Genomic DNA, 27,222 nt, shown 5'->3' with positions numbered 1-27,222 from the left:
AGGCTGATTCACTAACTCTATGGGAAGAAAAACAACTTGACCTTTGAGTATAAGGAGTTACAGTATTTCCGAAAGCCTAATAAAAATCATACATTTCTGGGGGAGGGGGACAGGGAGGAGAAATGACCCAAACAATGTACGCACATTGTGAATAAATGAATAATAAAAAAACATACATTTCCTCAAGATAAGACTACACAGGCACACACACACACACACACACACACACACACACCCCAAATCATGGTTTTTTGCTTTCAGCTGTGATGGTTCTTGATTTTATCCATGCTACAGGACAGAAAACGTTAGAATGTAGTTTTGTTAAGGTGACCCAAAAATTGTCACTGCAACGTTTGCTTTGAATTCAGATATGGAAAGGGGAGATGGGATGTAGTTGGTGTTTTCATAAAAATTGCAAAATAAGTTATTAATAAATGCAATGTGCATAATAAAAGGTATTTTAAGACATGGGATCCCCAAGCAAAAAATAGTAAAATGTGTCACTGGTGTTGGAAACCACATGACATTATGACATTACTAAATTAAATATAGGCTGCTGTGGCTTTGAGATACTTTAGGTCACCACACCACAACGCTCTGGCTCGTTTTTATGCTAAAGCAGTTTCAGGAAGTGGAGAAAAAGGTGGCAGAGATTTGTAGGTGACAGAATATCTGCCCCTGTTTTTGTTTTTGTTTTTCCCCTTATATGAAAATGCCTGAATGTTAAGGCGTTATACAAAGATGAATAACCTGTTTCCACGTTGTGGAAGGAGAATGAGGTATCAAGAGAGGAGAATGTCACATTTGTAAACAGGAAAAAAGTTATTAAGCAGGAATTCATCAAATATTAAGTTTTCTTATAGGGATGCTGGTGGAGGGAGTTAAGCCCTGCCTTGTCAATTCCCAACGCAAATGCATTAGAGAAAAACGCAGCTAGAGTAGCAAGGGTACTTACCCTCCCAAGGGAAGATGAGGTCTTAAGCTGGTACGGTGCACAAGGTTTTTAAAGTGCCGACTGAGAGTGGTGCAGATACGTAAACGTTAGGATTTACTTTTATTGTGAACGTGACGCAAGAACTGTCCCCGCGTTCGGACGAGGGAACCACGCCCGCTGCAGGTGGAGGGGCGCGTCAGGGAGCGGGGATCGGGGACGCATTACTGCGATCCCCGCCCGCAGGGGTCTGTCCTGCCTCTCGAGGCTCCATTGCAGTGGGTGTGCAAGGTTCGTGCGTACTGAAGCTAGGGGGCCCTTCTGCAGCTACAGGGACCCGAAGGACACCGAGGGCAGGATAGCATTTAAGACGTGATATTGAGGCGCTCTGAATCTAGCGCCTCCCGATTGGGGCCGAAAGTGGAACTGCTAAAGCCGCGGTGGCACCAGGCGTCATGGACAGCGGGCCCAGCGCGGAGCCCCAACGGGCGGGGGCGGCTGAGAGCCGGAGCCCGCGTGGGCCGCTCTGGCCCGCAGCAAGTCTCGGTAGCCCCTCCCCCGCCCGCCGCCGCGGGTGGGAGGGCGAGGACGCCGCAGCGCGCGTGCGCGCGCCGCGGTGCAGCCAGTCTGCGTGCGTGAGTGGGAGGCGGCAGGCCTCTGACTCCGGCCTTCCCGGCTCACTGCTCCAGCGAGACGTCTCTAGCCATGAACCGGTTTGGTGCCCGGTTGGTGGGAGCCACGGCGACCCCGCCGCCGCCGCCGCCGCATAAAGCCCGCAGCAATGAAAACCTAGACAAAATCGATATGTCTCTGGGTGAGGGGCCGCGTTGGACCGAGTTGGAGTGGGGGGAGGGCGCGGGTGGAACCAAGTGGCGCGGTCTGTGGGGGAAGGGGGCGGTTGGCCGCAGTTGCCGATCGGGTTTTCTCGCGGGTGGGCGGAACCAAGCGGGGATCCTGGGGAGAACCGCGAGCGGGGTTGGGTGCCGGTTACGCGAGTCTGGCCGGAGGGACCCAGGCTTCCCGTCCGCGGAGGCCGCGTGTGAGGACGGGCTGTGGGGAGGGTCTCCAGAGGGCCGCGGCCGCTTGCCGGTTACCCCGGTTCTTTGTGAGGAGAACTCGTGCGGGCTCGCGGCGGGCGTTTTCGGAACTGGGGTGCGGGTCCGACGGGTCGGTCTTTCCGAAGGAAGGTCCCAGCCCGGCGGCGTCGGTCGTCGGTCGGGTAAAACCGAGTTCCCCAGAGCGCTGCAGGGCGTTACCGGGCCCCGGCCCGCCCCCCGCGGGACCCCGAGTGTCGGGCGGGAGGAAAACTTCGTTAGGAGAGCACCGCGTCACCCGTGCGGTATTCGAAGGGGTCCAGAAAATCTCGTTCTCCCGGTCCATCCCGGCCTCAAAGTTAGCTCATTTTCAAAGAAAGTGGAGCAGGGACCCAGGGAGAGACGTCCTGCGAGCGAGGGGTCCACACCTGGCAGAAGGGAGTGACGGCGGTGCTGGTTACATAAAAAGCAGGATTTTTAGGGGACCAGGAACTAGAGAAAAGGTTAGTTCAAGAAGAATTAACTTAGAAGGTAACACAAAGAAAAAAAAAAAAAAAGCAGGATTTTTGATGTGAAAAATTGAGACCTCGCTCGGCCGAGGCTCGAGCCCCTGTGCCAAGAGCGATTGGCGTTAGATGTAGTCGGCTCTGCCTGCGCTTTCTCTTTGCAGTTGTGCGGCTATTTGAAAAGTACATTGCTCACCAGTGGACACAGAGGGGTAACCTTCCCCAGGACGTTACTCCAAAGAAATCAGGGGATCTTTTGAGCTGAAGCCAAGAATCCACACTAGGGGATACTTACCGAGTGATTGCTACCTTCCAGGCTCTGAACATTGCTACCTTCCAGGCTCTGAACAGCATTGCTGGGTGTTAACTTGGTCTGTCTTCTCAGTAACCCCGTGGGGATTGTGCTCCTAGTGATAGGCAGCCCGCAATCCAGAGCCACACCGTTAGCTTACTAGCCACTCACGGTAGGCAAATTACTTGTCAGTGCTGCTTTAAAAAAGCCATCGTATTAAGTGTTATGTCCCTCATAGATTTCCTGCAAGTACTGAATGAGTCAACAGGCATGTGCAAAATGCTAAGGACACTACTGGTACACGAGCACTACATTTTATTTTTATACACGCACATACGCCATTGTTGTTATTCTCATTTTACAGAAACCTGAGACAGAGAAGTTAAATAACTTGGTCAAAGCCATTCAGCCAGTAAGTGGTGGAGCCAGGGTTCCAGACCCCCCGCCCCCCCAGGCTATAGATGTTGTAGGGAAGTGTAAAAACATGTTCTTGTTTTGTTTTTGCATCGTTCTGGGGCCTGAACTCAGGGCAATGAGATTGGCAAATGCTCTACTACTTGAGCCACGCCCCCAGTCCTTTTAGTTTTTCATTTTATTTCTTTTGGGGGGGGGGTGGTACTAGGGTTTGAACTCAGGACCCAGTGCCTGCTAGGAAAGGGCTCTACCACTTGAGCTACATCTCTAGTCATTTAGTTTGTTTTTCAAATAGGGTCTCAAAAGCTTACTTTTCCTGGGCTAGCAGGGAATGGTGATCCTCCTTCTTCTGCCTCCCTGAGTAGCTGGGATACAGGCATGCACCACCATGCGCTGCTTTTGGGTTTTTTGTTTCTTTTTTGTATGTGTTTTGTTTGGTAATTAGAATGCTCAAGTGAAGAGAACTGAGGGATAATTTTCTTCAAGGTAGACGTGAAGTGCTATAGAGAGCTACAATTGAGCTTAGTCTCTTTCTATCCCAAGAACATACAATAGTCTGTCAGGAGCCTTTCTTTTAGTGAGACTCTTACAGAGATGTAATGCAGAAAATGATCTCTTTTAGATTATCATTATGCTTTGTGAATATTTCATTTTGTCAGGTCTGCAGAAGTTTTAGAATCTGATTTTCTGGGTTTGGTTTTAAATTGTGGCTATACCAGGTTTATATAAGTATTCATGTAGAATATCTACCATGCTTACTAACAGCTGGCCTTATGACTCAGTTTCTTAATTTTAAAAATGAATATTATGATAACACTCCTATCATAGGATTGTTGGGGGAATTAATTTAATACACATCAGAATAATTCCTTTTACTACTCAAATAGTGCTATTACTATTATTATTATCTATATAACTCATACTATGGAAGAAACTCTTAAAGGATCATTTTTTTCTTCTGATACCTATTCTGTTTACTTATTGGGTAGAAAAAGGCCATATTCTTTTAGTTAGGAAGACATGTTTCTGCCACAATAATAGCTCATTTAACTTGTTTGAAGATTTAGATAAAAAAGTGTTTAAATATAAAAAACTTTTTATTTAATATACCTTCTTTTAATTTTTAGTTCTATTTAGCCCACATATATTCTATTTTAAAGTTAACCTGGTTTGTCAAACTCATACTATTTCTCTCTCTCTCTTTGTGTCTATTTTTAAATAACCCCCAACCAAATTTATTTATTTATATTTATTTTTGGTTATACTGGGGATGGAACTCAGGGTCTCATGCTTGCTAGGCATGTGCTCTACCACTTGAGCCACTCCACCAGCTCTTTTATATATTGAGTATTTGCAAGATAGGGTCTCTCGAAAACTGGCTTCAGGCTGACTTTGAACCATTACCCTCCTGATCTCTGCCTCCTCAATAGCTAGGATTACAGGTATGAGCCACCAGCACCTGGCCAAATTCATTTTTTGAGTGTGCTATCAAGACTGATTTTTAGATTTCTAGTGGAGAATAAACAGTAACTTGTTAAAGAAAAATAGTAGATCACTGGTGGTTTTCCTTTGAAGGATATATCTCATTCTCAATTCTTCCCCTGGCTCTGCTTCCTGGCTGCCATGCTGTCAGTAGCTTTCCTTGTCCATGTGCTTCCACCATGATATGCCTCACTTCAGGCCCAGAAAGACAGAGCCTAGTGATCATAGACTGAAACCATGAGCTAAAATAAACCTTTACTTCTTTTAAATCTCCTTGTTTTGTTTTTGAGACAGGAACTCACTATGTGGCCTAGACTGGCCTCAAACTTTTGATCCTCCCGTTTCACCCTTCTGAGTAAGTGCTGGGATCACAGCATGAACAACCATGCCAGGCTCTCTCTCTTAGGTGTTTTGTCACTATGGTAGAAAGTGAATAACCCAGCTGCATTTTAATGACTTAAACTTTGTTTTTCCTTGGTACAGGGGATCAAACCCAGGGCTTCATTCATGCTAGACAAGCACTCAACACTGAGCTGTACCCCCATCCTTGATGTCTTTAACTTTGGTAAACTCTTTTTCACTTGGAGGATGAGCTCAAGAAGACAACAGTGTTGGGGAGATTTAGAGTATTTAATATGAATCTTTAAATGTGATTAAGAACCTTAAAGATTATAGATGGGTGAGGTAAAGCAGTAATAGATTAGAAATGATCCTTACAATCTCTTGTAGTTCCTTCACTGACTTAGAAAAGACTCATTATATTGACATAAATTTGTGCTTAAAGCAATTTGTAAAAATGATGGAAGATAATTAGTTTTAAGTTTTATTAGGAAGTTGTTGCCTGTACAGTTATTCAGGTTTATTTCCTTTATCAAGCATCAACATTAATATTGGAGTTAGGACTACAAAAATTCCGGATATTTTTTAAATGAGTATTGTTGACGTCTAATAACAGATAATAGATACAAGTAGGAATTTGGAATATGTTTAGTTTTCTTATCTTCACATTATTCTGTTGTGGTTTTAGGACAGTGTGATATTTATGAATTATCCTGGGGAATTATTTTTGGAAATAATGAGGCTTACAGAATTACAGAGATCATTTAGAAAAGAAAATAAGGTAAATGTGAATGACTTGGTTAGAGAACTAGTAGTATTTTTTTTAAGTATATACTTTTATTTATTATTTAATTTTGTGTTTGCTATTTGCATATCTGCTGTTTCTTCCAATAATTTTAAACTTACTGAGAACAGGGACTATATTATGCTGTTTTTTTTTTTTTTTGTGGTACTGGGGTTTGAACTCAGGGCTTCATGCTTGCTAGGCAGGTGCTCTAGCACTTGAATCACTCCACCATCCCTTTTCTGTATTATGTATTTTCGAGATAAGGTCTCAAGAACTATTTGCCCCAGGTTAGCTTTGAATCACATTCTCCTGATCTCTGCCTCCTGAGTAGCTAGGATTACAAATGTGAGCCAATGGCACATGGCTCTTTTTATTTCCATAACAGCACAGCCTTATAAATACATTCATTGCACAAAGTATATGCTCAGTAAATACTTGCTGAATTCAGGTGAATTTAGAAATTTGACCTTTAATTTGCTAATTTTTTAACTGCCTATGGTTTACTAAAAGGTGGTCATCTTTAAAAATGCAGACTTCTGGTGATTATGGAAAGTAAATATATATGAATAATTGTTCAGAAATAAGCTTTTGTTTATTTACATTCACTAGGGGGGAAATGCTATGGACAGCAGACTCTTCATTAGCTGGTAGATCTACTTTGGGCTATTGAACTTGTCCTATAAAAACTTTTTTCAGAACACCATACAAAATCGCTGACCTAAACTTTATCTTCTTATCATTATTTTCCTCTTAGGAAAGTGCTTTAAAAGTAGAAAAGGAGAAGTCTGGTATGGTGGTTCACTCATGTAATCCCAGCACTTGGGAGACTGAGGTAGGAGGGTCTCAAGTTTGAGACCAGCTTGGACTATATAGCAAGACTTTGTTTAGCCTTCCCTCCCCAAATAATAATAAAAATAAAAGTGGAAGAGAAGTTAAGGACATAGAAGTCTATTAACTAGAAAATGAGTCTGAGAATTTTAGCCATTAAGTCAAAATGAAGATAATTATGGCATTTCCTCTATTGTAGATGATATTATCAAATTGAATCGAAAGGAAGGAAAGAAGCAGAATTTTCCAAGACTAAATAGAAGACTCCAGCAAAGTGGTACCCGGCAATTCAGGATGCGAGTACGGTGGGGAATCCAACAGAACTCTGGTAAGTTTTGAAAATAGGTCTTAATAAAATGCTGTTATTTGTGGATTCATAGTATACTATGTTTAGCATATGCTTAAGGCCTTGAGGAAATACATTAGATTCCTTTGAAATTTATATTTTCTCTATTCTGTTTAGTTATTAAAACCTGGTTTAAAAAACTGTTTCCTTAAATATATGGTAATAGTGTTTCTTGAAAATAGTAAGTCATTTTAAAGTAACCTTAGTTTATAAATAGTCTGGATTATGCTTAGGGTTTAGAATTGCAAAATATTTTTTTGTATCATGAGGCCCTGTCTCCTTCCCATTTTCCTTTAACAGTCTGTTTGATGGATAACTACAGCTTATATGTGTTCAGTGAAAGAGCATAGCACCTCATAAGACAAGTTGAATAAGTTATTGTAGACAACTGTATTTACTAGAAAATTCCCTTTGAAATTTGTGTGTGTGTGTGTATGTGTGGTATGAGGGTTTGAACTCAGAGCCTTGTGCTTCCTAGGCAGGGTCCCTATGACTTGCGCCACAATTCCAGCTCTTAAGTTGAATTAAAGCATGCCTATCTATTCCTTCTAGTATTAAAGGAAATAAACTCCCTTTTCTAAATGAGAACCCTTTAGTATGTGGAGATTACTATTCTGCATAGAAAATTACCTCCTGCTCTTTATCATACAAAAGTTTTAGGATTTGTTAAATCCTCCAAAGGTCAAACTCCAAAATGAATGCTTTCTTTCCCACTTCTGTACCGGGGTTTAAACTCAGGACCACTGTGCTTGCTAGGCAGGCAGTCTACAGCATGAGCCATTCCTCCAACTCCCAAAGTGAATGCTTTAGATATAATATGAAACTCTACATGTATTTTGTTTTAAAAAGGATTGAAGGAAGTAACTGAATACTATTAATTATAGATGATTCATTAACTTTTTTAGCAACTGTATCAGCATTTTATAATAAGCTTTTTTTCCTTTTTTACAGTACTGAGGCTTGAACCCAGGGCCTAAGCAAGCACTGTACAACTTAAGCTACACACCCAGCCCTAGAATAAACTTTTGTTCAAATAAAACACTTTTAAGTGTTTTCTAGTTATATAAAAAAGCATTTGCCTGATGCAGTGGTTCTCACCTGTAATCCCAGCTGTTTGGGCATGATCATGCTGATCATAGTTTGAGAGACCCCATCTCCAAAATAACCAGAGGAAAATGGACTGGAGAGGCATGGCTCAAGTGGTAGAACATCTGCTTTGCAAGCATGAAACCCTGAGTACAAGCCTCACTTCCACCAAAATCAACACAGAAGTTAGTGAAAGGTGAAAAATTTAAAAGTACACACGTGCATATGAAACCTGGCGTGTTATATACCAAAATGTTAGTAGTTCCTTCTGTTCAGTGATTAAACATTCTTTTCTTTACTTTTGTGCATTTTTTGAAACACAGTTATTTCTGAGACAAATTGTACTTTTATGCTATGTGTTGAAAAAAAAAGCAATCTACAGTAGTTTGGAAATAATTCTACATTTAACAGCTAATATGCCAGCATGTCTTCAAAATATGTCTATAACTGAGATTAGACCCTACAAAAATGTTACTCTTTTCTATAATTGTTTTTTGAATAACTGAAACTAGCTAGTAAATTTCATGACAGGTATTTAGCTGTAGCAAATGAGTATGTAATTCTTTGATTTATATTCAGATGTTTCTTACAAATGTTATTCACTATGCCATTTAATATATTTTATATGTTGAATATATTTATATATTTTATTTTGAAGTAACTATTTTGAGTTCATAGAAGCCAGAAATAATATTCATTAATATTTTAAATACCTGATAAATGCTTTGAATTGATCAGGTTCTTGGGGGTACATAAAGATGTGGTCTTTTACTTTAGGAATTAGTTTCTAGTAGCAGAAATAAGATAGAAAAGGTAGAGTTTGAGAAATGTAATGAGAAATTCAGATCATATAAGACTGTGGTTGATTTAAGGTTTAAGGCAAAATATAATCTGGTCCATGAGGATCAGAAAAACTTTCTTCCTTTTATGGAAGTTATGATCTGAGCCTTGAGATAAGTGATATCTAGTGGCAGCTTCGGATCTCCTAATATTGAGCTTGCACTTAAGTTACTTTCTCTGCTCACATGTGACAGGGGTTAAAATAGAACAGCTGCTGCTAGTTCTGAATGTGCAGAGAGCTATAGAATTGTCTTAAGCTCTGACTGGGTAGGAAAGGGTTAGATTTTCACATTGTAATGTAAGTGAGAGTGTTAGTTTAAGGTAAGAGAATAAGTATGACAGAAGAAAGCCATTGACAGATACTCTATATGATTTTTGATTCTGAAATAAATAAATGAAGTCTTTCTAACTCCATGCCTAAAATACACTTTAGACATGAAATGAGCATTTGTAGAAACAAATTAAATGTCTTATAGTGGTAGAGTACTAAGAGCAGTGGTTCTTAAAATGATATCTGTGCATCTCTCTAGAGTCCGTAAGAATCAAGATGCCCACAAAGTCAAGACTTTTTATGTTATGACATTAATTTTTTTATTTTATTCTCTCATGAACATATATTTTTCCTGAATCTGTGACATTCGATAATCAAATTAAATACAAAAAGTGACCCCTTTTTTGGCAGTATCAGTATTTGAACTCAGCGCCTTGTACTTGGTAGACAGTTGCTTTACCACTTGAGCCACACCACCAACATCAGAAGCAATATCTGAAGTTAGTTTAGCATGCTGTAATAAAGTACTGTAAGCTAAGTGTTTTTCTGTTCTAAAGGCTGGAAATCTTAGATCATGGTGCCAGCACAGTTGAGTTCTGGTGAGACTCCTTTTCTGGGAAATTTTCTATGTCCAGTTTTAGTTATTCTCATGGATAAACAGGCAGTGGAAAAGATAATGTATATGGGAACAATATACTCTTAAAAAGAAACAGAAGGCATCATTAATCAATTTCTCCTCAGTTTCATCTGATCATGAAACTATGGTACAATAATGGATTCCTCCTCCCTTTAATCTTTCTCTTTGCCCTACTGTTCATTCTTTTGGAATACTTTCACATTTCTTCATTACCCAGTACTTTTACCATGTCACATTTGAGTGCTATCATAGCATCTAAAATGGTCCTATTGCTGGTGGAGTGGCTCAAGTGGTAGAGCACCTGCTTAGCAAGTGTGAGGACCTAAGTTCAAACCCCAGTTGTGCTAAAATAAAATAGTCTTATCACCTTTTCTCTTCCTCTTCCAACTGGAAGTCTTAAGTACTGCTTGTTAAGCTGATGTAGTCTAATTATGAATTCAGTACTCCTCATTCCTTGTCAAGTGCAATCTTTATCCATAATTAAAGCCCTGTATGATTTGAGCCCAACAGGTCCATTCACTTATTATCCTCTTTTCCCTGTGGTACTGGAGTTGAACTCAGTTTCATGCTTTCAAAGCAGGTGCTCTACTGCTTGAGCCATGCGTCCAGCCCCATTTACTTACTATCCTTGTTCACTAGACTTAGGTCTCTCAGTATGGTATGGCCACCCATGTCTTTGTACTAGTCACTCCAACCTGGAATCCTTAATGTTTGTTCAGATCTTGTCCATTTTGTAATACCTAGTCCATAGCCTACTTTTTTAATAGTAAGTTGTTTGTTTCTCCTTGGAAATATATTATAGGTTATATTATATTTTTATTACTCTTCAATTTTTATATCATAGTTTGGAGAATATTCAGTTTTTAGAGCCATACATCCACACTTAGATCATGGTTCTGCTTTTTTTTCTGTGACCTCTCAGTAGTTACTGTTCTTTGCCTCAATTTATTATTTTTATTTATTTTTTGGTGGGACTGGGCTTTGAACTCAGGGCTTCATACTTGCAAAGCAGGTGCTCTACCACTTGAACTACACATCAAGTCCATTTTGCATTTTGCTGTGGTTATTTTTGAGATGGGGGGGGTCTCACAGACTATTTGCCCAGGCTGGCCTTGAACTGTGATCCTCCTGATCTCAGCTTCCCACGTATCTAGGATTACAGGCATGAGTCACTGGTATCTAGCTCTTTACCTCATTTTTGCTCACCTGCAGAATTAAGTTGTTAGCACCAACCTCATCAGGCTCTCATGTAAATTAAATTATTCAGCACAAAGCTTAGCACACTAAGTGGTAGCTATTCCATTAGTTAGTACAAGTAAAAATAGCAAGTCATAGATTTAATATGCAGGTTACCCTAACATGGTTTAATCATTCTAAAAGGGAATCAAGTGTAGAGCAGCAATAATTTGATTCAAAAATTTTTGATTTCTATTTCTGTTGTTTTTTCGTGATTATAAAATTAATTATAATACCTTTAAAATAGAGGTAGAGCACCTGGGAAAGGAACAGATCTGGAAGGAACCCCTCTACCCCTCTGAATTCCTGACCTTGGAATTCTTCACCATGGCTCCCTGGATGGTTAGAAGTTCATTGAGTTGCCTTGCTGATGGGACTCACTGGGAAGCTCCCTGTGGGGGTTATGCAGCTTAGGTTCACTAGGGGGTGATCAGGGGCAAGAACTAGATAATTGCCTAGGATATAGAATTTAAGATACCTTGCACAATTTTTGTGCCATCAGCATTTCTCTAGCCTCATTATATCAGCCTGGTAGGGCCTGAGGGATGAGGGGACTGGTTTCATTTGGTGAAAGTTTAACAAAGTTTAACATAATACTCGTTGACTAATCAGTGATGTTCTTATCAAAGGCAGGGCAGTAAAAGTGAATTGGGAGCTGAAGGCAATAAATTGATAAGTGATTCAACCATCATAATGTAACAGATTTTATTGTCTTACTTTACTGTCTGGTCTCAAAATTACTGATAGGGACATCACTCAAAAAGGGGTAAGAGTTAGATAAGCTTGGGAATGGCATATGCTCTTTACCACCCCCTTAGAAACTCATCATACCTGTTGGCCCTGAGAAATTATTTTAGCCATGAAACTTTTTGGGCTATCGGGGCTGATCCTGGGGTTTGAACTCAGAGCCTTAGGCTTGCTAGGCAGATGCCCTACCACTGCCTTGAAACTTTTTGGTGATACCTGCTAACGTTGCAGATGTATAATACATTACCATTCTGAAAATATTTCCCCTAAATCAGAATTAAGATGAGAATGCCCACTACCAAAATCATTACTAAGTATGAATCTCTGAAATTTCTGACTGTTGCATTAAAAATTTTACTGAGCCAATTTAGTGAGGAAAAAAAAGACGTGTATAGGTGGGGAGGTATGCTATGTCATGATGTAAAGATGCTGATTCTTGGACTTTTTTTTTGAAGGTACTGGGATTTGAGCTCAGGGCCTCACACTTATTAGGCAGGTATGCTACCACTTTAGCCATTCCTCCAGCCCAAGATGTTGGTTGTTGAAAAATTGATTATATATATAAATGATTACATCTATATCTATCTATCTAATGTAATTCCTCTGTTATGACATTGAAGGAAATCAAAACTTAACCACAGAAAACTGGTTTGTGAACATGACATTTCATTAATGGAAGAGTACAAATAGCCAACAAACATATGGAAAATGTTTATTCTCACTAGTAATCAAACTACCAAATAAGGAAAGTTTTTTTTTTTTTTCAAATATTAAGTGATAATGATGAAAAAGAGTGGATTGGAGATGTAGAGCACCTGCCTAGTGTACACGGGGCCTGGGTTAAATCCCAAGCACTGCAAAAAAATGTCCAAGGAGATTTAATAAAATTCAAATATAGCACTCCAAAATATTTTTAAATAAAAACTTTTTTTTGTCAGTTTTGGGGTTTGAACTCAGGACCTCACACTTGCTAGACAGGCTCTCTGCCACTTGAGCCACTCCACCAGCCCCTAAATGAAAACTTTTAAATGAAAAAAAAAATGATAACATACTGAGTTGTCAATGTTTCTTATGTTCCTGGGAATATAAATGAATGAACACTCATTTCTGGCATGGATTTTGCACCATAAATAAAACTTCTTAAGAGTTTGCTTTACTTTTTAACCTGGCATTTCACCTTCTAGAAATTTGTCTTGAAATAATAATGGATGTTTAAAGTGTTAGAAATTAATGATTAGTAAGAAGCTGGTTAGATCTCAAGTGTGGCACATTAAGAAGTATTGCAATAATGAGGTGTGCCCTGAGTTCAAATCCTAGTCCCACAAAAAAAGAAAAAAAGTTATGCAATAGAGGACATAAAACATTTATAGTGTAATGTTAATGTAAGCTATAAAATAGTACATAGAATGTGAAATATAGTTGCTGAAAGATTGATTCAGTTCACCTTCTAAGTATTTAATACAAAAAATGGTGAATTACCCCATGTGATTGTCTTTTTCAATATAGTTGAAACTAAAAATATGTTTCTAGAATACCTACAGTAGCATTTTTTAATATTCAGGAAAAATATTTAAATTGGTAAGATATATAATGGAAAATCAAAATGAGTAATATTACATGTACGTTGACACTCAAGGGGACTTAAGAAAAGCAATTTGAATAGAGTAGGACTGAAAGTGAAGAAGCCAGGCTGGGCACCTGTGGCTCATGCCTATAATCCTAGCTACTCAGGAAGAGATCAGGAGGCAAATAGTTCGTGAGACCCTATCAAGTGGTAGAGTGCCTGTCTAGCAAGCATGAGGCCCTGAGTTCAAACCCCAGTACAAAGAAAAAAAAAAAAGAAAAAGTCAGATTGCAATGTAGTAAGTGGGAGATGAGATAGTGATTATACTGTAGGTCACTACTATCCAGTAGAAATAAAATGTAAACCACATATTAGTAATTTTTATTTAGCCCAGCATATTCAAAATATTAGCATTTCAACATATAATTAATACAAAACCTAATGAAATAATTAATATTATTGTACTTGTAACATCTCAATTCAGACTAGTTGTATTTCATTTATTCAAAAGTCATGTATGAATAGTGGCTACTGTTTTATGCAGGTAAAGTATAGACTGTCCTGTTGAGAAAGTAATAATAGGGGCTGGAGGTGTAGTTCATTGGTAGAGAACTTGCTTAGCATGGGTGAGGCCCTGATTTCAGTCTACAGCACCACATAATAAAAAGAAGGGATGACTTAGAAGGGACATGTGGAAATCATCTGGTCCTTGGTAGTCTAGTCAACCATAGAACCCTTTCTAGTGCATCTTACTTGCTGTTTAAAAATGAAGTATTTTTGGCTGATTGTGGTGTCTCTTGCTTGTTATCCCAGGTACTTCGAAGGTAGAGACCTGGAGGATTGTAGTTCAAGCCCAGCCTGTGTAAAAAGTTAGTCATTTCAACAAATAGCTGGTGTGGTAGTACCCTCCTGTCATCCTAGCTACTCTGGAAGTATAAATAGGAAGATTATCATCCAATGTGAGACTCTGTCCCCAAAATAACTAAAGCAAAAAGGGCCACGGGAATGGCTGAAGTGGTAGAGCACCTGCCTAACAAGTGTAAGGCCCTGAGTTCAACCCCCAGTACCACAAAAAAAAAATGTATTATGAAACTCATATATATAAATAATAATAAATAAAGCACTCATACCCTCACCTTACTTGAGAAAATAGAATATCCTGTGACCATCCCAATTGCATTCCTAATTGATACTGTTTCTTCTTTTCCTTCTACAGGTTTTGGTAAAACTAGTCTGAACCGCAGAGGAAGAGTAATGCCTGGAAAGAGACATCCCTATGGAGTTATCACTGGCCTTGCAGCTAGAAAAGCAACTGGAATTCGAAAAGGAATTAGTCCTATGAATCGTCCACCTCTAAGTGACAGAGTAGGATGATGGCTTAATCCTCAGACACGCTTTCCTTTATTTGTACTAATATTTTTATGAGTAAGCTTTTAGAGAGCATTTTTTATTTATTGTTGTTGCTTTATTTTTTTGGGTGCTGGGTATTAAACCCTTACACATGCTAGGCAATCACTCTTACCACTAAGCTATATCCCCAGGCCTGATTTTTTTTTAGTAATTTTTTTTAGTACTTTTTTGTAAGCTTACAAAAATTTTTCAGTAAAAATCATTGCCACTTACAAAGAATATCTGAATTTCCACATTCTCAAATATGGTTGTCCCTCCATAGCAGTGAGGAATTGGTTTTTAGGACACTCCTTCTATACTAAAATCTGTAGATGCTCAAGCTACTTATATGTAAAATGGCATAATATGTGCATATAACATATGCACATCGATCGTCCTGAATACTTTAAGTCATTCCTAGATTACTTATCCCTAATACAGTATAAATGATATGCAAATAGTTGTTTCGGAAATAATGACAAAAAAAATAAGTCTATACATGTTTAGTAAACTTTAGTTATGTCTCATGGAAAACATGGGAACCTAAATTAGGCTTTAATGATAGATTTAACTTATAAATGTGGAGGAAGAAAAAGTGGCCATATCTGAGTTTGTGATTTTTATCATAATGAATTTTCCTTTTCTATTCCAACTCCTTTGCTGTTGAAACTGCCCTTGTTTCTTTTTCACACATTAGTTTTGGAACTTGACCCTCTTATCCCTAAATGTGTTAGTCAACTTTCCGTTATGATAACAAAATGCCTGACATAATTAACTTAGGTTTATTATAATAACTTGGGGTTTTTTTTTTTAGCCCACAGTCTTGCAGGTTCCAGTTCAAGATGGGAGAGTCAAGAAGGGGCAGTGTAGATAGCTTCAGACCTCTGGTGAGGGAGCACATCATGTCAGAGCACATAGTGGAGCAACAGCTCATCTCATGATCAGAAAGCAAAGAGAAGGGGCAGGGTTGCTCAGTCCCTTCAAGTCCCCATCCCCCACCTCCAGTGACTTACTAGACTAAAGCTTCCATGACCTCCCACCCCGGGAACTAAACCTTTAACACATGGACTGGGGTAGAGAACACTTATCCAAACCATAGGGCTTAGTATCAGAATTGTGTTTATGTAAATTGTTCCATAATTTACATCTCTGGCTCTTTGATTCTTTTCTTGAGCTCCAGAGGTACATTTCCCAGAGTACATCAGATATTTTAAGTATAATGTGGTTTTCATCTTTTTGGTCACTTAGGAAATTTTTCAGTCATTTTAGTTTCTCTTCCTTATCTATACATCTGAGCAGTTGTCAGTTGTTATTATTCTACATCAGAAATGTTTATTGTGATAGGGTATATCATAAAAAAGCAATTCGATTAACATAGTTTCTTACCTTCTGAAAGAATATAGAACGGTATTTTCCAGTGTTAAAAAGGAAGGCAAGCCTTCTGAGACAAAATGAAGTGCAAAGGAAACCAGTTGCAGTTCTCAAGAGACCTAATCAGTTAAACAGAAAGTAAGTACTTTTTTAAGTACTTAATATAAGACAGTATTGTATTAACCTGTATAAATAAATACTTCTTTCACTAAGTGTTCAGAAGAGTGTATTTACAGTGATTCTTCTAGTTATCTGATCATTTTCAAGACAGATAGTTGGTAAGAGTGTTTAGCATGCATGTGCCTTGGGTTTGATTCCCAGCACCACAAAAAAAGAGAAAAGATATTTGAGATGTCTATCTAAAGTGCAACAAAGGAGTGTTCAGTAGTAGCTTCCTTATTTCTTAGATACAGTATTACCGATGAATTACACTAATATAAAGTGTTTAAAAAGGCATCACTCTGCTTTTTTACCTCTCTTGACAAATTGTAAAACTGATTACTTAGGTAAAAATTCTAATACTTTGGTCAGAATTATTCAAAATTGAGAATTCTGAAAACTGAACAGTTTTGATGACTTTTATTAAAACACTGAATTACAATGAATTATTTGTGGAAAAAGCAAGTGAGAAAGAAAGAAATTGCATATAAATGTTTTTTAAGCTGAAATTTTTATACTAAATTGAAAGGCATAAAAAACAAACCTAAAAATTATGACCTGTTTTAGTATTCTGTTTTCTGTAAAGATAAAGTACTCAGAAAGGAAGCTGACAAGCTGTGAAGTTACCATATTTCAGTTTGAAGTACCATTTATTCATTTCTTGCTGGGGGGTGTGGCTCAGTTAGAGTGCCTGCCCAGCGAGTATGAGGCTCTGAGTTCAAACCCTAGTACCATTTCTTCTTTTTTTTGGTGGTGGTACTGTGGGTTGAACTCAAGGGTGCTTGCTAGGCTGGCATTCTACCGCTTGGGCCACTATACTAGCCCACATTTGTTCATTTATATATTAGATATAAACAAAACCTGGAATGAGGTCTTTTTATGAATAAAATGGCTAGAATTGCAGTTTTACTTAGTCATTATCTTTGGTAGTATCTTCTGTGAGAGGAGAACTTCACAAATAAGAACCTCTCATTTACATGAGACTTAGATGTTCATTGGGTTCACTTGGGAAATTTTGCATTTGAACCTCTATAAGATTGGAAGTAAGATTAGGTAACCTATTATGCACTTGCTTATATTGTAGATAAACAGGAAATTTTGCAACTTCTTACAGAAAATGAAAAGTGGTGGAAGTTAAATATAAGTGTCCATTCTGTATATGAAAGAATAAAGTAGAAAAGGATAAGTTTCTCAGTGGTGTGTATGGATGTGTGTGTATGTGTTTGTATATATGTATACATGTGTATACATGTATGTGTATGTATTTGTACATATAGTGTTGTGTGTGTGTGTTTTGCTGAGGATCAAAACCAGGCCCTTGCTTATGCTAGGCAAATACTCTATCACTAAGCTACATCCCCAGCCCTGTGGATTGTATTAATATATAAAGGTTTCTGTGTGAGGAAAGAAGAAAGCTGGAGGAGGAGAGGTGGTTCTTCAAGTCTTTCTTTTTATATTTGGTTTTCAATTTGATTATAAATGTGCCTGTTTGATATTCTTTGCACTAATTCTGTAAATCTCTAAATTTAGGTTTGCACCAAATTTAGGAATAGGAAATAGCATTTAAAATGTGATTTTGTAAATGTCTTCAGAAGACATCTTATATTTGGAATATTAGAAAGCAGATTATTTGGAAGATAAATTACTTCAAAATTAACCAGGTGATATGCTGCAGAAGGAGATAGTTGTAAATCGAATTCAATTGCTTCATGTAAATAAGGAAACAATTCAGAGTATTCCATAGTAAATGTTTATCAGGTTTTCAGCCTGAGTTTAAATATTTTTATTTTTTCTCAAGATGTTTAAAAGCAAAGTATTGAGATTACTCATGATATATGTGTTTTCGTTGCAGAAATAACATTCCAGCTAATTTTACCAGGAGTGGAAATAAATTAAGCCATCAGAAAGACACTCGTCAGGCAACTTTTCTTTTCAGAAGAGGCCTGAAGGTATTAAGTAGCCTTAGTGGTGTTTTCTTTTTACCCAAAATGGACCCATTTAGTGATACTCAATCATAGGTATAGTCCATGGTTGAGGAGAATAGGTTTGGGCTATGGAAAACATGACATTAGATTACTTTTTTCTGTTACATTTTTTTTTATTCCTTGTCTTTTCTTACTCTCATTAGCAGCTTATAAGAACTTGACATGTTATTTAATATATAACTTGGTTTGCTACTTGTTTCTATATAGGAACCTCAACAGAGTGGTATTGCCAGAATAGAACAGACCCCCCTCTCTTGCATTCTGCACATACCACACTGGTTATAAAGTTAGAGTGTATGGTAGCTGCTTAGATTTGAATCTTCTGCTTTCTATGGGATCTACTGCTTTTTTTTTTTCTCTCTCTCTCTCTTTTTTAGGTTCAGGCCCAGTTGAACACAGAGCAACTGCTAGATGATGTAGTAGCAAAGAGAACTCGTCAGTAAGTTTCAATTTGTTTTCAAGATGTCATTTCAAAACTCATAGAATACTAGCTACTCAAATTATTATGTGCTATAGTGTGAAAAGAGATTAAGACGACTCCAAATGAAATTATTTTTGTTGTTTCTTTTCTCAATTTATGCATGTATGTGCATGTGTTAAGTGCTGGAAATTAAACCCAGGACCTCACACAATACTGGACAAGCACTTTACTACTGAGCCACATCCCCAGTCACATCAAAAACCTTTTTTGAGTTTTCATATGTCAGTGTTCTAACAGTTTTAGCACTAAGCAAATTACTATTATTTATTATTGCCTATTTATTCCATTTTAATGAAAGATTTTTTCTTCCCTCCTATTTTTGGGAGGCTGTATCTGCTTTTATACAAATAAATAAACGAAAATTCAGTAGAGCTTTTAGGAAATTTGTAAAACTAAATAATAGAATATTTTCCCATGTAACTCTGTAAAAATGTTTTTAATGACTGGAGGTGTTGGCTCGAGTAGTAGAGTACCTGCTTTGCAAACATGAAGCCCTGAGTTCAAATCCCAGTTTCACCAAAAAAAAAAGTCTTTTTAAAAAAAAAATCTGTTTTTGTCTGTTTAATTATACTTCTTTGGCAGTACTATGGGTTGAACACTCTTAATTCCATCAATATGATCAGGTTTTGAGATTAAACTATCTAAAATTATAGCTGCTTTTTAGAAAATACAACATGAAATGCAGTCATGGTCTACATGTGATGCTGAGTACTGTGCAGTACGATTTTGAGCAGGGTGTAGGAAAAGAAACTAATTTAACCTGATACTGACAGCATTTTTTATTTTGTTCAGGGGCCATGACATTGAAAACCATAAGGGAAGTAGTAATAGGGCTAGGCATGGTGGTGCATACTTCTAATCCCAGCTACTTGGGAGGCAGAGATTGGGAGAACCATTATTTGAGGCCAGCCTGGGAAAAAAGTTAGTGAAATCCCATCTAAACCAGTAAGTCAGGTGTGGCATGTATCTGTAATACCAGCTATATGGGAGACCCATAGGAAGGAAGACTGGCCACAGACAAAAACCGTGAGATCCTATCCAAAAAATAACTAAAGGAAATATTAATCATAGCCTATTTCTTTCTGTAGTAAACTATCACTATCATAATAGTGATAATGGATGGTATTTATTTTTGAACTTTGAAAATCAACCTGTAGACAAAACACAAAATAGTTAACTTGGAAATAGAATATATATAAGTATCAGATTTTGTCTAATGTAAACATAAAAGAGCTGACAGTTGGAAATGCTGGCACTCAATCCCAGCACTTGGGAAGTTGAGACAGGAGAATTGCAAGTTCAAGGCCAGCATGGGCTATATAAAAGATCCCTCCAATTCAAAATAATACTACTAATAACGATAGAAGTAGAGCTGATGAAAAGTAGAAGATACAAAGTGGGAGGAAAGATGGGGTAGAAAGAAAGATGAGAAGGGACTACCCACAAAGTGAAGAGGGGATCAAGAGACACTACAGGGCCAGGCCCCAGTGGATTGCACCTATAATCCTAGCTACTCAGAAGGCAGAAATCTGGAGAATCACCGCTCAAAGCCAGCTCCAGGCAAATAGTTCACAAGACCCTATCTCGGAAAAAAAAACTCATCACAAAAAAGAGCTGGCAGATTAGCTCAAGCAGTAAGAGCACCTGCCTAGCAAGTGTGAGGACCTGAGTTCAAGCTCCAGTACCACCAAAAAATAATTTAAAAATACACTTACAGGAAGAAATAAGAGATTTAAGTTGCAAGATTTTCCTACGTAAGCATCTTATTTAGTGAACTAGAAGTAACCAGCAAGCAGTAAAAGCAGGAAAGTTTAGATGTGCTGCCTCCAGGTTTCATTAGAAGTCCTTCTGTATTTGATTTTGTTTTAAATGTGTTCATATTTATTATATTGAAAAGTAATAAATTCAAGTGCCCAGTTCTTACATCCAACACACTGATTAAAATATATGATAGATCCAGTTGTCTTTGCTTCTTAAAATCTGAAAAAGAAGTAGCCACTTCTAAAAATGCATATTTTGGAGCTGGAGTTGTAGCTCCGTAGTAGAATGCTTGCTTAGCAAGCATATAAGGCCCTGGGTTCTCCAGCACCAAAATAGATGGGTGGGTGGATAGACAGATCGATCAGTCGATAGACTATCTTTGTGTGGGATCTATTACTAGATTTATAAACTTCCATTTTAATGAAATTTTTGTTTTTTGAAACTAGATGGCGTACTTCTACCACAAATGGAGGAATTCTGACAGTATCCATTGACAATCCTGGAGCAGTGCAGTGCCCAGTGTAAGTCTTTTCTTTCGTTTTGTGAAAGTTGTGAACGCTTAGTAAATTAGATAATGGATAAGTATTGGACTTGTGCTCAGAGTGTGATGTCTGAGATAAGATAAAGTGAGAATCAAGGATTAAAGTAACACTTGTGATAACAAATTGGAAATAATATAGGGTAAAGTAAAAGCTCCCAGATTTCTGGTTCTACATCCCTAAAAAACTCCTTTTTAATGATTTCAGGTAGCTAGACAGACAGATACAGCCCAGGCTGGCCTGGAACTTAAAATTGTAATACCTCAGCTTCTCAAGTGCTAAGATTACAGGCATGTGTCACCATATCTAGCTCTTTTATATCTCTATTTTTAAAAAATCTTTTCAAGCATTACAAATAATTGTACAGTTTTGAATGCATACATGGTAGCAAATGGGATGGTACTGCACATACTTGTTCCTTCTTCCTGGTATATTTTGGGTGCCTTGCCTTTTCAGACCCATTTATAGACCTACCTTTAAAGGCATCATAGTGTATTCTCTTATCTAGATGATCTTAACCATTTCATTGTATTTATTGTATAATAATAAACTTTCTAGTTTTATAGAGTTTCTATGTATAATTCCAGCTACCTTAATAATTGAAATGTAAAGAATGTAAAGGATAGGTCTTTACACGTTACTTTATTTTAAAGACCAAGACTTAGAAATCAGCAATCATTCAAAATTGTTAATTATTTGTAGTTGTACGTAAAGAGATAGTCTATGAACAGTTAAAAATTTTAGCCTCTGAGGTGGTTGAGAGCTAGATACTTTTTTTGAGAACACAATAGAAGAGCCCTAATACACTTGAACATATGTACGTCATTTTAACTATCAAATGTTTTTCTGTTGTTGAACTAATTTTAACTTTTTTTCTGATAGAACTCAGAAACCACGATTAACTCGGACCTCCGTACCCTCATTCTTAACAAAACGAGAGCAGTCTGATGTAAAGAAAGTTCCTAAAGGGGTCCCCCTACAATTTGACATCAATAGTGTTGGAAAACAGGTAAAATTTTCTGTATTTCTTTGAGCTCTTTATTGACAGTATATATTTTTAAAAATTGCTGTACAGCCAATTAAACAGGTTGTCACCTGGCCCCAGGCAACTACTACTTGCTTTCTGTCTCTTACAGATTGGCTATTTTGACATTTCATATAAAATTGGATCACATAATACATGACGTTTGTGACTGGATGCTTTTCCTTACCATAATATTTTTAAGGTTCATTCATATTGTATTAGTATTTTATTTCTTTTTATTGTTTGAATAATGTTCATCATATATATATATATACACACACACACATATATATATATACACACCACATTTTAATTTGTTCTTAGTTGATAGAAAATTGGATTATTTTATTTCCACTCTTTGGCTATGATAATGCCTCTTTGAACATATGTGTCCAAATATTTATGGGGGCATATGTTTTCATTTCTCCTTGGTAAATACCTAGGGGTAAATTTGGTAGATTGTATGGTGATTTCCCTGTTTAACCATTTGAGAAACTGCCAAACTTTTCCAGAGAAGCAGCTGTGCTATTTTACATCCCCACCAATTTATAAGAGTTTCTAAATTTCTCCATCTCTTTGCCAGCACTTCTTACTATCTGTCACTTAATTGTAGTCATCTAAGTGAGTGTAAAGTGGTTTCTTACTGTGGTTTTGACTGATAATCTTTCTAAACTCACTTAATATTTATAGTAAATTTCTATATTCCTTAGGATACTCTATATAACCCAACAACTCATTCTCTAAATTCCTTTTCAGTGTTTAGGTCCTTTGTTTTTCTTGGTTTTTTTATAATGGGCAGGACCTCCAGTATAATGTTGAATAGAAGTAGTAAGACCTTGTGTGCTTGCCTCGTCCTAAAGCCTAAGGAAAATGCCATTCAGAAGGATTTTAGCCATAGGTTTTTTTTTTTTATGAATTTCTTTTGTCAGATTGAGGGAACTCCTGTCTTCCTAATTTGCTGTGAGTTTTTTTTTTTTTTTTTTTTTTGCTTGTTTTGGTGGTATTGGGGATTGAACTGAGGGCCTTGCACATGCTAGGAAAGCACTGTACTGCTTGAGCTACACACCCCAGCCCTTGTTAAGAATTTTTATCATGAATGAATATTGGATTTCGTCACACTTTTTTGGTGTCCATTGAAATAAGAATCTGGAATTGTAAATACAAAGTATGGAAAAAATTTGAGCAAGCCAGGAGTCAGTGGCTCACACCTATAATCCTAGCTGCTTGGGTGGCTGAAATCAGGAGGATTTGGCTCAAATAGCCCAAATAGTTCTTGATACACCCATCTCCAAGCATAATCAGAGTAAATGGAGTGGAGGTATGGCTCACGCAGTAGCGTGCCTGCTTTGCAAGCATGAAGCCCTTAAAAAACAAATTGGTCTAGGGGTACGATCTCTAATATCAAAATATATTTTTTTCTTATTTTTATTTTATTTTGTAATTATGACTCATTTTGGGAGTACTTTGTTAGTGATTAATCAAAAAACACATTTTCATTTGAATTTCTGTAGGGAACTGAGAAATTCAAGAAAAATTGTTTTAAAATATTCCCAAGTTGAAATAACTCACACTTTTTATCAGGATATCATTAGAGTTTATAGCAATGTTTGCAGAGCCTGAAAATAATTCATATAGAGGCATCTTGAGTATATGATTGATAGGCATTCTGTATGTATTCTATATAGTGTATAATATAGGCAATAATGGTTAGGGGTAGGGATCTTGAGTCGGGCTACTAGTTTAAATTCTGGAGCTACTGGTAAGCAACTTAACTAACTTTTTAAAAATTTAATTAGCTTCTGTAAACATCAAATTTCACCTGTTTCATCTGGTTTTTGCTAGGGTCTAATGAGGTCATGCACACAAATATTCAGGGCATGTTAGCTATTGTTAATGTCAATAATAAGATTATATTGTTCCAATGCAGATGTGGTTTCTAATCATGTTTTTTTTCCTTTCTATAGACAGGAATGACTTTGAATGAGCGATTTGGGATATTGAAGGAACAAAGAGCAACGCTCACGTTCAACAAAGGAGGAAGTCGCTTTGTAACTGTGGGATAAGAGTCCATGTCAAAGGAACTTTTAAATGATGACTGTTTGAAAAAGTTGGATTGCTTGAAGAATTCATCACAGAAATTCAAGAAACTTTACTTCAGAATATTCACAAGGCTAAATCTTATTTTTGAAGTTTTTTTTTGTTTGTTTGTTTTTTTAAGAAAAACATGTATAAAATAATGCCCTGAAAGAGTAACAGGGAATATACCTATTTGTTCTTAAAGATTTCATGGTTGGCCCAAACAGAACAATTCTCTGTTGACTTCATTGGTGCCTCATGCAGCAGAGGGAAGACAAAGATAGAAATTGATTATTTTTATGATAGTTGTATTTAGGTTCTCATCAACTTTGCCCATTTTTTTAGACTTTGCCATGGTAAATCTTAGTTTTCAGAAATATGAGTAGGCCTCTTTGTTGTTGTCACTTATCCTTTAGTAGCGTTGATATAATAAGTGCAGTTGCCTTTTCTTCATGAGAGATGTTTTAAAAACTTGAGAATTCCAGTTTTGGCTTTTAAGATTTATGGAAATATCTGGAATTTGGTTTATTTTTCAGGTAGTTTTAGGTTAAACACCCAGAGTTATAAGTCTTTAGTGCTGAACTTTTAACAAAAAAATGTGGTTCTTGGCATTAGTGTCAGTTTAAAATGTTGGTGTTTCAAGGCTATAAATGCGTATTTACAAAGTTAATCTGACAGGGTGTTGGAGGGAGAAGGTCCGATGTAAAAAACCTGACAATTTGTGTTTCATAAATGAAGAAAGCATGAAAGGAAGTAGCAAGTTGAAAGATTATAAACTTAGATGAATAACTTCAAAACCCAGTTATAGGTATATTCTTTGGATTTAGTGTAGTCTTTAATGTCCACAAATTCTTTTTCAGATGACATTTATACGAATTAAAATTTTAAAATTGAGTCCCTTAGATATTTTGTAGTAAACTTAATAGCCATAAAGTCCTACACTTTCTTCTTATTCAGAATGTTAAAGTTCATAAGCTTTAAGCTTGCTAAATTAATTTACAACTCTAAAAAGAAAAATATACTTGTTTATGTCAAAGAAAATGCAAAATTATAATAGAGTTACACTGTAACCTTGTGTTCCTTTCACTCTGATTTCTTACATGATACAAACTTCAGACATTTATAAGGAGAAAGGATTTTTTGCCTATTCTGGAGGGGTGGGAGGAGTTAGTCTGATGTGCCAAGATAGTGCTAAGAGTCCCTTAATAGTTGTATACTGTAAATTACAGTAAAATGCCAAAATGCAGCAAAATATTCCAGCTACTGGTTAACAAGTTTGGTCACTTTGAAGCTTGACGTTTTGGTTTGCTATATAGTGCAAACCTTTAAGTAGGTGTTAAGTTTCTCTGGTGTTAGATGTTGACTTTTCTTTTCCTGTAACAAAACAAAACAAAAAACATTATCACTCCTGCCTACCTTGCATTGTGTACTAGACTTCATTGTCTCTCATGCTCCTTGGGTTACTTGGTTTATGCTAGCCATGTAAAGCTATCAGTAACAGTTTCATGCTTATACCAAAGAATTAAATCTGATCCTTAATACCTGATATTTTGCTGGTACTTCTGCTTGATCTTGATAATGGATTACTGGAAGCCAGTCAGAATTTGAAAAGACTCTAGTCTCTCCTTCACTATTTGATGCTTTTCATAGAAGCCAAGGACTCATTTTTCGAGTATCAGTATATTTGATCCAGGAATAATACATTTTAGACTGGTTTAGAGTTACTGGAGCTTATTTTAAATCAAAGGAAAAACAACTGAGTGTGACTTTGCTGCCTTTAGAACAGTTTGTGAAAATATGATATAAAGGTGTTTTCATTTTCCTATTATTTTAAATATTATTATAGAGAGGTATTATTCATGCCAAATTTTTTTGGTAAACCTTAAAATTGCCCCAAATGTTGACATTAAGTGCATCAAATAACAAAGTGTTTTTGGTATATTAAACGTTTATTCTTCATGCATTTGTAACTTAATTTTCTTTCAAAGTAAATTTTGCCTTTGGTACAGCTAAATTAAAATAAGTCTTGAGTACCAACATATATATAAACAAAACAATATGCTTTGTTGGAGGAAAATTTCCTTTCTTGGAATGTGGTTGTAGTCATCCTTGTTCAATTCTTAAAGTTTGTTTGTTTGTTTGTTTTTTTCAACAGGATGCAACTTGAAATTTCCTTTGCATCAAGGTGTATGCAAAACATTGATGCAGTGCATCACAAAATGAAAGTTTGTATTTAATGAGGAGGTGCTTTACACTGTACTTTTTGGTGTTTTTTGGAAAAGTTACATTTAGATCTATTATGAAGCTGTTCATTTTTAACAAATAAAATGTAACAGGTTTCACATGATTTTTTCTTAGAGAATTTGAGTTGTATTGTTCTATGTTACAAAGAACTTTGTTGATTTTTTTTTTTCGGATTTGAAAAGTTACTTACCAGCTAAATTGTTAAATCAATCTGTACTCTTTTATTGGCATCCTTCTAACTGCCTTTTGACCATTTTATTCATAGCTTCAACCAGGAGTTAGCCAAAGGGCATTAAAAAAGAGAATCGAATTATTTACAGTGCAAGCTAGCTGAGCCTTTAGAGACTGTCTAGGTTAGTAAAGTGAGACCCAGCATTTTCTAAGACTTCGTTTTGGCAGTCTCATTTTGAGCCTCAGATCTTACAGTTCTTGATGATAGTAAACTGTTTCTTGCTGGCAGAGCGGCTCAAGTCGTAGAGCACCTGCTTAGCAAGTGTGAGGTCTTCAGTTCAAGTACCAGTACTGCAAAAAAAAAAAAAAAAAGATTATAAACTTCTGTAAAATGGATATCCTTAGAAAGTAATGGGATGGTACATGGCTTGGTCAGATATCTAAGAATTAATAATAGCCACAATATGCATTTGTAGCAATGATAATTAACATGTGCTACTTTGGTGTTCATGTTAGGCCAGTATTGTAATCAGGTATATTTTCAAATATGCATAAACTTTTTACAGTTATAAACAAATTATAAAGTACTTCTGTATAAGAAACAAGCTTTGACCTGGCATGGTAGGGCACATCTGTAATCCCAGCTACTTTGGGATATGGAGACAGGAGGGAGGATTGTTAG

At 37.0% G+C, this 27,222-nt stretch overlaps 2 protein-coding genes across 4 annotated transcripts in view; one reads left to right on the top strand and one right to left on the bottom strand.

Moving 5' to 3' along the window:
* Positions 1-3,032, bottom strand: part of Rubcn (rubicon autophagy regulator) — a 65,302-nt gene extending 62,270 nt beyond the window's left edge. The window contains exon 1 of one of the 2 annotated variants that reach the window (XM_074073380.1): positions 2,767-3,032. In XM_074073380.1, coding sequence (XP_073929481.1) covers positions 2,767-2,825 — 59 coding nt within the window. In that variant the 5' untranslated portion in view covers positions 2,826-3,032. Of the gene's footprint in view, positions 1-955; positions 1,451-2,766 lie in introns of those variants that run through there. The other variant, XM_074073383.1, reaches the window with a different exon arrangement.
* Fyttd1 (forty-two-three domain containing 1) lies at positions 1,204-26,472 on the top strand. Of its 2 annotated transcripts, none has more exons than XM_074073385.1 (9): positions 1,204-1,222; positions 6,813-6,941; positions 14,557-14,705; positions 16,126-16,238; positions 18,112-18,208; positions 18,622-18,683; positions 20,933-21,007; positions 21,908-22,034; positions 24,014-26,472. In XM_074073385.1, the coding sequence occupies exons 2-9, from the start codon at positions 6,908-6,910 to the stop codon at positions 24,110-24,112; spliced, it is 756 nt and encodes a 251-aa protein (XP_073929486.1). In that variant the 5' UTR covers positions 1,204-1,222; positions 6,813-6,907; the 3' UTR covers positions 24,113-26,472. The 2 variants fall into 2 exon arrangements, with proteins under 2 accessions (XP_073929486.1, XP_020039787.1); XM_020184198.2 differs by lacking the exon at positions 1,204-1,222 and adding an exon at positions 1,544-1,745.
* Positions 26,473-27,222: the final 750 nt, after the last annotated feature.

This window comes from Castor canadensis, chromosome 5 (assembly GCF_047511655.1).
Source record: "Castor canadensis chromosome 5, mCasCan1.hap1v2, whole genome shotgun sequence".
NCBI lineage: Eukaryota > Metazoa > Chordata > Mammalia > Rodentia > Castoridae > Castor > Castor canadensis.
This window is presented reverse-complemented; position numbering and strand designations above follow the sequence as displayed.

Excerpts from the sequence above, each read along its gene's own strand:
- Fyttd1 (XM_020184198.2), top strand. The coding sequence starts at position 1,637 with ATGAACCGGTTTGGTGCCCGGTTGGTGGGAGCCACGGCGACCCCGCCG. Across the intron at positions 1,746-6,812 it reads CAAAATCGATATGTCTCTGG|ATGATATTATCAAATTGAAT; the intron begins GTGAGGGGCCGC and ends CCTCTATTGTAG. Across the intron at positions 6,942-14,556 it reads GGGAATCCAACAGAACTCTG|GTTTTGGTAAAACTAGTCTG; the intron begins GTAAGTTTTGAA and ends TTCCTTCTACAG.